At 36.4% G+C, this 14,216-nt stretch overlaps 1 protein-coding gene across 1 annotated transcript in view; it reads right to left on the bottom strand.

The window, feature by feature from the left end:
- The window catches only part of Nt5c (5' nucleotidase C), a 167,190-nt gene that overhangs the window by 148,374 nt on the left and 4,600 nt on the right, over positions 1-14,216 (bottom strand). The window contains exons 2-4 of the mRNA XM_090369349.1: positions 10,329-10,504; positions 2,234-2,308; positions 520-575 (exon numbers count right to left, since the gene is read on the bottom strand). Of these exons, the coding sequence (XP_090225475.1) occupies positions 520-575; positions 2,234-2,308; positions 10,329-10,504 (307 nt within the window). The remainder of the gene's footprint in view (positions 1-519; positions 576-2,233; positions 2,309-10,328; positions 10,505-14,216) is intronic.

The following is a 14,216-nucleotide window of genomic DNA, read 5'->3' as shown; positions in this document are numbered from 1 at the left end:
GCATCAAATGCCTCTGCTAATGCTAATGCTAATATCACTAATCAGGTTTGTTGCATACACTAATGTGCTTAGTACCATATATACATATATATATATATATTTTTTTTTTTTTTTTTGGTGTGCATGCCTGAAGGTTAATTTGGTAGAAAAACAATAATTGCACCAGACCTACATTTTGGATATGCATCGTTTGTTTGTTTGTTGTTTGTTATTTGGTTTTTAGGAGCATTAGCAACTAAGGCCATATTGCTCTGAGAATATGCGGTGGTCATTCCCTAACCTTTCCGCATCCTCCATATTTGGTGGTGAAGGGCTCGAACCCCCGGTCTAATCAAGAAGCATGTGCTACGAACTGCTGCTCTTTCCCACCTGGCTATGGAGGTGCCCAGGATATGCATTAACAGATTTATTAGATTGGTATGAGTTGGTGTAAGTATACAATATTCAGTTTATATTTTACTGCACATTATATATAATTAACGAATATTTAACCAGAGAACAAAGAATGAATCAACTCACCTGTATACACTTTCAAACTGTATCTGATGAAAAGAGTCGATCTTCATTAATAAACCCTACACAGATAAAATTGTTAATTTTTTCTGTGAATCCTCACATGCTGATTCAAGTACACACTTCATAACAATAAGAGATCTAATTAAGATTTGTCAGTTTTTTACTTATCTTTGTTTAAAATTTGTTTAATTCAAGAGCTTTCAAAGGTTAAGTGTTTTAGTATTTACAACATATAAATAATAAAACATAATAAATCAAACAACAGTTTTGTTTTAATTAATATTAACTACACACTACATATAAATATTTCTATTTTATCACATAATAGGTTACCATTACAACCATGGAAATTTCAGAAAAGACAGATTTAAAAGAAATATATTAGTACAAATTCTCAAATCTGGAAACCTTAGAGGGTGTATTATTGCGAAATTTCAGAATAAAGCTTATTGACAGTTGTATCACCTAGTCTATCAAATCAAGTCTGCTAGCACTGAGGATGAGGTTGGAATTTGAAGACCAAAGGAGACCTAATATCTAGTATTATACGAGGCGCCTCCGTAGCCAGATGGGAAGGAGCAGCAGTGCATAGCACACGCTTCTTGATTAGACCGGGGTTCGAGCCCGTCACCACCAAATACGGAGAATGCAGAAAGGTCAGGGAATGACCACTGCATATCCCGGAGCAATATGGCCTTAGCTGCTAATGCTCCTAAAAACCAAATAACAACAACAACTAGTATTATATATATATATATATATTTTTTTTTTTTTTATTATTTTTTTTTTTTTTCATGATAACACTGTTTCTAATAATATTTTTTAAAATTGGATTAAAAATCAGATTAAATTGGATTTTGAAGTTTCTCATTTTCAACTATTTCTTTCCATTTATCTCAACAAACCTGATTAATGATATCACTAATCAGGTTTGTTGCATACATTAATGTGCTTAGTACCATATATATATATATTTTTTTTTTTGGTGTGCATGCCTGAAGGTTAATTTGGTAGGAAAAACAATAATTGCACCAGACCTACATTTTGGATATGCATCGTTTGTTTGTTTGTTGTTTGTTATTTGGTTTTTAGGAGCATTAGCAACTAAGGCCATATTGCTCTGAGAATATGCGGTGGTCATTCCCTGATTTTTCCGCATCCTCCATATTTGGTGGTGAAGGTCTCGAACCCCCGGTCTAATCAAGAAGCGTGTGCTACGAACTGCTGCTCTTTCCCACCTGGCTATGGAGGTGCCCAGGATATGCATTAACAGATTTATTAGATTGGTATGAGTTGGTGTGAGTATACAATATTCAGTTTATATTTTACTGCACATTATATATAATTAACAAATATTTAACCAGAGATTTTTAATGTGTACTGGAGGCTAGTTTACATATTTTTTGGGTAGATGGGCAGAATTTGGAATATCATTACTATTTTTTTTTTTTTTTTTTTTTTTATCCGCCACCTGAAGTTTTTCAGATCTGAGAATTTGTTTGGATTGCAATTTGGTTTTCACATATATTTTATTATATCAGTATACTTAATGTGAAAAATCACTCCTTATTTACAAATGTTTATGTTAAGAACTATTTTTTAGCAATGTATGGTTATTTTTTTGAGGATTATTTCCTTCTATTGTTTATTCTAAAAGAACGTGAATTCATTATATTTGCAGAGCAAATATATGATGATTCTCTCTAGTGTTTCTTACCTTTTGAATATCATAATGAAGACCTCGAATAGCAAATCCAGGTCGGTATTGGAGACTAGCAATCTCTGCTGGATACTAAAATAAGAGAGAACAAATTTATTAAAAATAATACATATTCAATATTATCGATAACACATAACTGATCACGAAGTTATGTGTTAATAAATACAAACTCTTGAAAATGCAAAATTCTGACATATTTTTAAAAATTTTTTTTGTTTCTATTATTACTTTAACAAGTGGGCAATACGGTTTACGGTTTGGTTTTTAGGAGCATTAGCAACTAAGGCCATATTGCTCCGGTGCGGTGGTCATTCCCTGACCTTTCCGCATGCTCCCTATTTGGTGGTGACGGGCTCGAACCCCGGTCTAATCAAGAAGCGTGTGCTACGCACTGCTGCTCCTTCCCACCTGGCTACGGAGGCGCCAAGTGGGCAATAAGAGAAAGAAATTAATGAGAAAAGCTGCTGATAAAGTAAATAAAGTTACAGCTATAAAATTTAATATAATTTAAATGAAGAAACTTCAAATGACTAAACCACTATTTCTATTTCAAAAAACAGTTAATATCAGTATTCCTGACTATAGTATTCTACAAAGAAATATACTATACAGCAGTGCTTCCCAATATTTTGTCACTAGTCACACTTTAAGTTAAAAGACTAATATTAATCGCACACTGAAACAGTCATTGCCATCGAACTCAATGGAATTTTTCTAAATTTCGCAGCATAATTGAAAAGGGTTGTGGCACACCACTATGCCAAGGCACACTGTTTTGGGAATCACTGCTATAAAGAATGAAACTTCCATTTGCACCATCTGGATCATTTACTCTAATAAATAAAAACTGTAAAAAGCTCATTAATTAATATAAATCATGTATTTTCAATTTAATTTCATTAAATATAAATCAATAGTTGGTACTTTACTTTTTAGATAATATCACCCCTTATGCAGTTATCCCATTCTGCACACTAAATTTTTAAACCCTGCATATAAGTTGGGTATTAAAACCTAGATGGCAGGGTATAAAAATATACCCTGTTCAATCTAGCACCATTGCTTGAAAGAATCTTTTACTTCGTTGCACAAAAGTATTGAATACTTCAGCCATATTGATGATATATTTCTATGGCATGTTACATCTGGTTCAAAGTGCATGCACCATATCTCATTCATAGATGATATGCAATCCAAGGAATCATTTCCTTCGTCTTCATACTGGATTAGTTAGATGCTGTAGGTTCAACAGAATTTGCAACTGTTTATGATTTTCATACTTGAGAACCCACTTAGAAAAAACTTTTCTGTCATTGATGACAGTATAGGCAGACCCATGACTGATATCCAGCTCCTAGTCATATCATTAACTACACTGTCTACCAAGACTTTATTTTTTGGCAACTGTGAGCTTGTTTTCTTCAGAGGACAATTTGAATATCTGTGCACTCGTGGACATGGCACACAGATGTCAATGTAGACTTTTTCTGTGCACTAAAAAAAATGCATGTTGAAAACTGTCATGTTCTGAATGTTTTCTACAATGGTTATGTATTTTCAATGTGTTGGCAACCAAATAACTAAATTCTACAGTAGGTCAAAATATTGCAATCTACAGACATCTTAATAACTAATTCCTTTAACAATTATGAAAATATTTTTATGAAGCCTAATTTTTGGTTACCTGAATAGGTATTTTTTATGTGCAGAGGAAAGTGGTCATTAGAGGTTAAAACAATTCTGTCTTTACTTGCAGTAATATGCTAAAATTATGTCATCAGTTTGGGTAGCTAAAGGATTGTGTTTATGAGTGCAGATTGGCATAATGATAAGTTTATTATGTTTATTTTTCTAAAACTGTTCCTGAGAAGTAAAGATTAATACTCAAGTAGTAACCTCTCCCATGGCTTTGATGCAAGATAAGGTGTCAGTGAGATGGACTCAGGTAATAAAATGAGTAAAAATGCAATTTGATAATTTTTTACGTATATAAATAACTATATCGTACATTAAAAAATTACAATTATTGCACAAAAATTAATAGGATCTGGAACGTGCTATGTAAAGTTGCCCATGAGCAGAAACAGCAACTTGAAAGTCTTGAAAGCTAAGAAACTGTCTCCTCTATAAAGTAAGTGGCAAGTTAGTTTCACTGGAAACTAAATCAATTCTCAGGATTCAAAAATCGTTTAAAAATTTTTTTGTAATTGTTTTTTTTTTTTTTTTTTTAATTTCAATTTTACTGCTAAATAAAACAAATCTATTGCAAAAGGAATCAGGTCAAAATCTTGTTTAGTCTTTTGAGTTATTCAGTTCAAAGAGGGTCACAGACAGAGAGGGACAAGCAATTATATAATTTGTGCAGTTCAGACTTGAAACCCAGATATTTTTTTTTTGTAATGACTATATACGTTGGCATTGGAGGTGAGCGGACGCGCTTAGCTTTGAGTCCCTGAAAAAACGAGTGCTTGCCCTCGAAAATAATGCATCTGGGAGCTCGTCAGGGACTCAAAACTCCAGCAATCTACCAAGTGATGCACACCTGATTCGAGCCTCAAAACAGAAAAACCAAGTACAAACTACTCTGGTTAAAAAGGACATTGTTTTATTAGGAGACTCCATTGTCAGGGAAACGGGGAATATTTTTTGTAATAAAGATAGGTGGAGCAGAACCAGGGTATGTCTGCCGGGAGCAACTATTGATGATGTCACCAACAGATTGTCAGATTTTAAAGGGGGTAAAGAAAATATTATTATTCATGTGGGGACAAACGATATTAAACGTACATGATCTGACGATTTGTTGGAAAAATACAGGACCATGCTGAGGAAATGTCGCGAGCTAGGCCATAATGTCTATGTGTCTGCAATTCTGCCCAGACACGATAGGAGGGATTATATGTTAAAAGCCTTGTGGATTAACTCAAGACTTGAAGGAATCTGCAAGGCTTTAGGGGGTAAATTTCTATCAGCATGGCCCACACTTGTAGGTAGAAGGAATTTGTTTTGTAGAGACGGGATACACTTAAACAAAGGTGGTGCAAAAGTTTTTGCCAGTATTATTGAGGATACCTTAAAGGTTCAGGGAAACTGCTAGTTAGGGGGGATGTGGGTAAAACTGACACGCTTTTATCTGATAATATCGGTCAATGTAACTCTTGCACATACCTTAAGAGTTCTTATCTGTTACCCCAACTGGACGTATTATCTAGATGTTCTGGGGGCAAAGACGTTTCACGTGAGCGGGTAGCTATTATCAGGGAAGACAGCCTAAAAAACTTCAAGGGTTGTGTTAGGGTTGTTAAATATACAAGAACAGTAAATCTTAATTGTTTATACAGTAAAGTTAGAAGTATCGTCAATAAAATGAGCGAATTCGAACTGCTGGTTAAAACAAGTAACGCAGACATAATAGGGCTTACAGAGACGTGGTGCCACCCGGAAATTGGGGATGAAGTTTCAGTACAGCTTGTATAATGTATTTAGGAAGGATAGAGTAGATAGAAGGGGTGGTGGGGTTATGCTTCTTATCAGAAGCAGCCTGAGTGCGACGATAGCTTTCCCAGATTCAGACATTTCACATGCTAGTATAGAGTCTGTATGGTGTGAAATAGTTGGAAACAAAGGTATAATGCGAGTAGGAGTAATCTACAGACCAGGTGATTGTGAAGATTATGACAAAAGCCTCTACATGCAAATGGAATGGGCAAGTATGCGTCAATGCCTTATTATGGGTGATTTCAATTTGCCTCTAATTGATTGGAGTAAATGGGAAGGAAACTCGACATGGGGAACAAAATTTTTAAATCAACTAGATGACTGTTATTTGTATCAACATGTCAGGGAAAGTACAAGAGAAAAGAATATCCTAGACCTCATCATCACACATGAATCAGATGACATAACAGGGCTGACAGTAGAGGAACCAGTAGCAGGAAGTGATCACGGAGTTCTATGGTGGATGATGACGAGAGAGGTAGCAGAAGTAAAAGGCAAAGGAATGGGTTTTAATTTCAGAAAAGGAAATTACGATGCCTTAAGGTACTACATGGCCTCTATTAACTGGGTAGATATCGCGCTGAGAATGAATACAATTGAACTGTGGTACGCTTTTAAAACATTAATCACAGATGCCTTGAATGTGTATATACCATTAAAAAAATACTCCACGAGAAGGGTTCCAAGTTGGATGAATAGAGAAGTTGCCACATTACTTGAGCAGAAAAAGGTGGCATGGAAAGGTTACAGAGCAATAAAAAGTACTGAAGCCTATAACAGCTACAAGGTGATGTGTAATAGAGCCACAGAAAAGGTTCGACAGGCAAAGGCTGTTTATGAGAAATCACTAGCAAACAGAGCAAAGAGGGGGGATAAAGAATTCTTCACATATATAAATGCCAAGAAGAGCAGGACAAACCAGATCGGACCTTTACGTAAGGGAAAGGGGATAGTAATAAATACACCAGCTGCCGTTGCAGATGAACTCAACAATTATTTTGCATCGATATTTACAAATGAAAAGCCTTTTGTGGCAATGGGAAATTGTGGGAACGAAGTTAAAAAAATATGTAATTAATGATATTGAAATTTCGCAAGATTATTTAATGAAAAAACTTTCCAGCCTACAGACCAGTAAGGCTCCTGGAGTTGATGGAATATACCCTATAATCTTAAGAGAGTCGGCAAGCGAGTGCATTGAACCACTGAGGCTAATTATGCAAGCATCACTAGACTCTGGGGAGATTCCCTTGGATTGGAAAAGTGCAAATGTATCTCCCATACATAAGGGTGGCTCTAAAAGTGAAGTTGGAAATTATCGACCTGTCAGTCTGACTTCAGTAGTAGGGAAAATCATGGAGGCAATGATCAAGGGTGGAATTCAGGATCATTTGGATCGAATTGAAATTATCAAGGATACTCAGCATGGTTTTGTAAAGGGAAAATCACGTTTAACAAATCTGGTTCGCTATTTCGAAAGGGTCACTCACGAGCTGGATTTAGGGAATAATTTCGACATTGTTTATTTAGATTTCAGCAAAGCTTTTGACTCAGTCCCACATGAGCGGTTGCTTTATAAGCTGGAACAGGTTGGAATCACTGGGAAAATCCTTAGATGGATAGAAGGATGGCTTCAGGGCAGGAGGCAGAGGGTTGTGATAAATGGCTATTCCTCAGATTGGGTTGATGTAAGAAGTGGGGTTCCCCAAGGATCAGTATTAGGACCACTGTTGTTTTTAATTTTTATAAACGACATTGATGAAGGGATAGAGGGCGTGATGTCTAAATTTGCAGATGACGTTAAAATTGGTAGAGTAGTTAATGATCACTGTCAAGTTGAGCTTCTTCAGAGAGACCTAGATAGACTTCAAGAATGGTCAGAAAAATGGCAGCTGTGCTTTAATCCAACAAAGTGTAAGGTATTACACCTGGGAAACAGTAATCCCAAAAAAACTTATTCACTTGGTGGAGTTCAACTAAACCCAGTACTGGAGGAAAGGGACTTGGGTGTTACAATACGGTCAGACATGAAATTCTCTGAGCATTGTAAACAGGTTGCAAGTAAGGCCCATGGTGTCCTATCGATGATCTATCGAACTTTTGCAAGTAGAGATAGGGACGTGATAATCCCATTATATAAGGCTTATGTTAGACCACACTTGGAATACTGTGTTCAAGTATGGAGACCGCACCTAAAGAAAGACATCGAGCTTCTTGAAAGGGTGCAAAGAAGGGTAACTTGCCTGTTGAGATCGGCAAAAGGGCGTCCTTACGAAGAAAGACTTCGAATATGTGGGTTGCAGAGTTTGGAAACTAGACACCTTAGAGGAGATTTGATTGAGGTGTTTAAGGCTCTGAGGGGCGTCAGTAAAATGAATGAGGACAAAATTTTCAAGATTATAAATGATGCTAGAACTAGGGGACATAAATTAAAGTTACGGGGGGAAATGTTTAGATTGGACTGCAGGAAGTTATATTTTAGCCGACAGTTTGGGGAAATTCAAAGGTCATCTGGATAGTACTTTCGGGTAAGGGAAGCGCATAGGATGATAGGTTTAATTTCCTTTTTATTTATATTTTATTTTAATTTTTTTATTTTATTTATTTTTTTTTATTTATTTTTTAAATTATTTATTAATTATTATTATTTAGTTATTTATTTTATTTATTTATTTTTTTTTTGTTTTTATCATTGTTTTGTTCGGATTTTTTTTTTTTTTTTTGGCTGGTGCAGCATAAGCCATAGGCTTTCTTGCACCATGCGGCCGTTACTAATACTAATATGACTACTGTTTCTGGTAACACAAAAAAATTTTGAATCATATGCATATCAGTTGGGTTATGTATTGAGGGCGGCATACAGGTCTGGGGAAGGATACAGATCTGCTGGAATGGGTGCAGAAAAGAGTAATGAGATTAGTGAGGGGAACAAAAGGGTGCTCTTATCAAGAAAAGCTTCAGTTCTGCAAATTGCAGCATCTGGACACTAGATACCTACGAGGTTATCTGATTGAGTGTTTAAGGCTTAAGCAAGCTCAATGCTGATGGAATTCTTCTTACTGCTCAGACTAACTACACACACGAAGGAGCATAAATTCAAATTGAGGAAGAGTGGTTGCAGGATAAATGTGCAGAAGTTTGCCTACAGCCAGCAGGTAGTTGACTGTTGGAACAAACTTCCATCTGGTATTATTAGAAGTGGGTAGTTTGAATAAATTCAAGGAAGATATAGAGAAATTGTTAGAGTGGATGGGACAGGTAATATGGGAATTTTTTTTTTTTTTTTTGTATAAGCTTGCTTTCTTGCATTGAGGTAATCACTGATAAAACTTTCCTGAATAAATATTATCTGTTCAAGCTTTAATTGAGAAAATTAAATTATATTTTAATTTTCTCAATAAAATTATATTGAATTATATCCTAGGTGGACAATGTAATTGAAAAGTGGAAAAGAGCTTTATGTCAGCAGGTTAAATTATTAAATATGCCTGTGGGTTAATTGAATAAATCAGGGAACAGACAACATTTAAAATCAATATTTTATACGGGAGGAAAAAATAAATAATGAACTGTATTTTAGAGAAGTGAGAAAGAGAAAGGTGAACCAATTAACATTTCACACATAAATCAGCATGTTGATAATTACTTAAAATGACAATGTGTAGATCTTTAATTTTCATTTATTATTATTTTTTTCCCCATTTGGCTCCTGCTCATTCAGGCAAAGTACAATGATTTATTTCTGTGCTAGGGTAACTCTTTTAGAGTTAAGTTACTCACAATGATGACTTAATCAATATAGATGGCTTAGATTTGTATGACAAGCTGATAGCACTATGTACAAATTATGAAAAAAATCCTGTACTACTACTAAATGGATTAAAACACATTTATAAAAACATAAGTGTTATTGTTTCCAAATGTTCCAGTGACATAAGAATGATTTAATCTAAGATCAACTATGACTCAAGAATGACTATGTAACTTATTAATGCTTGTAATATTTTTATACTTCATCCATCACTGCATGTATTCTATTTCATGTATTTATGGTTGCTTTACCTGTTTTTGCAGCACGAAAACCCTAATTTCCAGGAGAAATAGCTGCACAAACTTTGTCTTAGAAACCTGACTAGAGTGTTAAAAGAGGCCATAAAAGTTACCCCCCCCCCCCCCCGTCCAATGGGACAGGAGGCAGACAACAGAACGTGGGATCAGACTGGCTAGAAGTCGTGGCAATCTGATTTCATAATCCCTTTCAAAGTTTGACCCCATTCTTTTAATATATATGGATATGGTATGCAGATTCATCTCAACAGAATATTTTCATTTTCTCTATGGATTATCACTGATAGTTGACCCTAGGCATAAGCACTTTCACAGAAATATCATACATGGTTGCTTCTGCTACAATCAAATCCAATCCAACTGTACCCGGAACTACAACTGGTCAATTCTACAATGATTTCCTTTAATATACCTCCCACCCTTTGATAGATCTACACTTTGGCATTCAGGCAGTGCAATTTCCATTGTCAAATAGTTTCCACTGAATATAAAGAAATTAAGTAAACTCAAATCAATACATACTCACCTTAAATTTATTAATAAGCCATTCACGACCTAAATCATAGATCAGATAGTGTAGAGATTCCTTGTATACTGCCAGTGTATAATCATAATCAAAACCATAGACTTCGATATCAGACAGATCAAGTTCATTATTTGCAAACACCCCATGAGGATTAACATCAGGAGGAGGAAGCACAACTGCAAGAGGTTCAATTTATAAATATTAAAGCTTATACAATAAAATTTTCAAAAAAAAAATTTTTTTTTTCTAATTAAGTTAAAATATAGAAACCACATTCAAATATAACTTTAAGGAAAATAATTCATTTTTTTAAAAATTCAATACAAATTCCCACTTTCTTATTAAAAAAGTCAACATAATGAAAGAATTAAACAACGTAGTAGTAGTAAAGCAAATGATGCCAGAAATCAAGCTTGTTAGCATCAACAAAAAAAAAAACATGCATGGTTCAACCATTCGCATCCTCCAAGAATTTGTCTAGTTCTCCCTTGAATCTATTCAGAATATCCACTTCCACAACAGCAGATGGAAGTCTGTATCAAAAATCAACTACCTGCTAGCTAAAGTGAAAATTCCCCACATCTATCCTACAACCATCCTTGCCCAGCTAAAATTTGTGCCCCCTCATGTGTGTGATCTCAGCAAGTTGAAGAATAGCATTAACATTCAGCTTACTCCATCCATTCAAGGCTTTAAACACTTCAATCAGATCTCCACACAAATGCCTAATCCCAAGATGCTGCAATTTGCAGAAATGAAGCCTTTCTAGGTGAGAGTGCCTTTCTGTTACCTTCACCAATCTGTTTGCCCATTTCTGCACTCGTTCCAGCAGATTTAAGAACTGGGAAAGAAAAATTTGAGTAGGAGTGTGTTATAGGCCTAATGACTGTGATGAGTACGATGAACAACTGTACAGAGAAATAGTTGGCCAGTAAATCAGATTGTCTTATCATAGGGGAATTTAAATTACCAGATATTTATGGAACTTGTGAGTTGGTCACTCACACACCAGAAAGGCTTTTGTGGATTTATTGGATGATTGTTTTCTACAGCAGCATTTTCAAGAAGCAACTAGAGGGAGCAATACTCTTGATCTGATTATCAGCAGTGATTCTTCACGCATTAAGAATATGCAGATAAAGGAACCACTAGGTGGCAGTGATTACAGTGTGCTGATTTACTCAAAGATGTAAATACCATCAGGGGTGAAGGGAAGGGTTTTTGCTTTCATAACGATGACTACAGTGATCTCAGACAGTTTTTAAATTCGATACAGTGGGAACAACTGATGATATTACCTGCAGCAAATTCTAAATAGGAAGCATTCAAAGAATAAATCTTCAAAGCTACTAAGCTTTTCATACCAACTAAGAAATATTGTTCAAAGTTTAGGCTTAAATGAATGTCAGATTAACTAATGAGGCTTGTGCCAGAGAATAAAAATGCATGGGATGTGTATCAAGTGACACAGAAGCCTATGGTAGACATAGGCTGGTCTGTTGTTGTTATGTGGTTTTTAGGAGCATTAGCAACTAAGGCCATATTGCTCCGGGATATGCGGTGGTCATTCCCTGACCTTTCAGCATCCTCCGTATTTGGTGGTGACGGGCTCGAACCCCAGTCTAATCAAGAAGCGTGTGCTACGCACTGCTGCTCCTTCCCACCTGGCTACGGAGGTGCCTGGCTGGTCTGTAATGAAGTCATAAAGGAGGTTAGACAAGAGAAGGTAGATTACAAGATATCCTTGGCAAAAGATGCAAAGAAAAACAACAAAGAGTTCTTTACTTATGTAAACTCTAGAAGGAAGGGGATGAATCAGATTGGTACATTTGATATCAATGGTTCAACTGTTGATGATCCTGCTCAGGTAACTGACAAACAATGAATATTTTTCATTTATATTCACACGAGGAAATATTCAGGAAGGGGACTGCCACAAGTTCATCAAACTCTGGCAGAATGGAGAAATTGTTGAAGTTAAACATAGGAAAGGGATCTATCCAGTTATATTAAAGGCAAACTGTTAGCCAAATTATGAGAGCTTCACTGGACTTGGGGGAGATCCCCATGGACTTGAGATGTGCAAATATGTCCCCAATTCACAAGGGGGGGGGATAAAAGGATGACAAGAGTAATTACAGACATGTAAATTTAACTTCTGTTCCTGGGAAATTAATGCAGGCACTGATTAAAGAAACACTAAAGGACCATCTAGACAAGACTGCAGTTATAGTTCAGACAGAGCATGGGTTTGTTAAGGGGAAGTCTTGTCTGACCAATTTGATTGGACACTATGATGCAGTCACAAAGGAACTTTATGCAAAAAATAATTTTGATATCATATACTTGGATTTCAGGAAAACTTTTGATAGTGTTGCATAGGGAAGACTACTGTAAAAATTGGAGACATATGGCATTAAGGGAAAATTGCTTCTATGAATAAAGGGATGGTTGAGTGGGAGAAGACAGAGAGAGTGATAATCAATGGACACTGCTCTTCCTGGACTAATGTTATTAGTGAAGTCCCCCAGGGTCGAGTGTTGGGGCCCACTGATGTTTTCTGTATATATTAATGATATTGATGAAGGTATATCAGGCTTAATGTCCAAATTTGCAGATGATACAAAGTTTGGCAGGGTTGTTAATTAGCATTAGTAGAGGCATATGATGCAAGAAAGCAAGCTTATTCAGCATCAGCCAAAAAAAAAAAAACACACCACTCCCATTTCACCCCTCCATTCGTTCGAAATACCTGTCCAGTTAAGCCTTAAATTTGTTTAGGCTATCAACTTCAACAACAAGTGATGGAAGTCGGTTCCACCAACCAACCACCCGCTGGCCAAAGGCAAATTTCCGCACATCTATTCGACATCCGTCCTTCCTCAATTTGAATTTATGCCCTCTGAGGTGATTATTCTGAGCAAGAGGAAGAATCCCATTGGCATTGAGCATGCTCAAACCATTCAAAGCCTTATACACCTCTATCAGATCACCTCGCCGGTGCCTAGTCTCCAGACTGTAATTTGCAAAACTTAAGCCTTTCTTCGTAAGAGCAACCCTTTGTTCCATTCACTAATCTTGTTGCCCTTCTCTGTACCCGTTCCAGCAGCTCTACATCCTTCTTGAAATGAGGCCTCCAGACCTGTATACAGTACTCAAGATGTGGCCTAACCATTGCCTTATACAAGGGAATATTCACCTCCTTATCCCTGCTAGAAAAATTCCTGTATATCATTGACAAGACACCATGAGCTACTCTTGCAGTTCATCTGCACTGCTCAGAGAACTTCATATCTGCCTGCACAATTACCCCCAGGTTCTTTTCATTCTCCACCACTGTCAGTGTAGTACCGCAGAGTTGATACGTTGCTCTGGGGTTACTGTTTCCCATATGTAGTACTTTACATTTGTCAATGTTAAACTTCATTTGCCACCTCTCAACCCATCTGTTCAACCTTTCCAGATCCTGTTGCAGCAGCATAACGTCAGTAGTGTCCTTAACAACCCTGCCAACCTTTGTATCATCTGCAAACTTGGACATTAAACTTGATATACCATCATCAATATCATTCATAACACCGAAAACAACAACGGACCCAACACTGAACCCTGAGGAACTCCACTAATAACATTAGTCCACGTTGAGCAGTGTCCATTGATTACCACTCTCTGTCTTCTGCCACTCAACCATCCCCTTATCCATAGCAGCAATTTGCCTCCAATGCCACACTGCTCCAATTTGTGCAGCAGTCTTCCATGTGCAACAGTATCAAAAGCCTTTCTAAGATCCAAATATATAATATCAAAGTTATTCCCTGCATCCAGTTCTTTTGTGACTACATCATAGTATCCAATCAAATTGGTCAGGCAAGACCTCCCCTTAACAAA

The sequence above is a fragment of the Mastigoproctus giganteus genome, chromosome 1 (genome assembly GCF_048544385.1).
Source record: "Mastigoproctus giganteus isolate SK-2022 chromosome 1, ASM4854438v1, whole genome shotgun sequence".
Taxonomy (NCBI): Eukaryota; Metazoa; Arthropoda; class Arachnida; order Uropygi; family Thelyphonidae; genus Mastigoproctus; species Mastigoproctus giganteus.
Note: the sequence above shows the minus strand (reverse complement) of the source record. Positions and strands in the feature narration are given on the sequence as shown.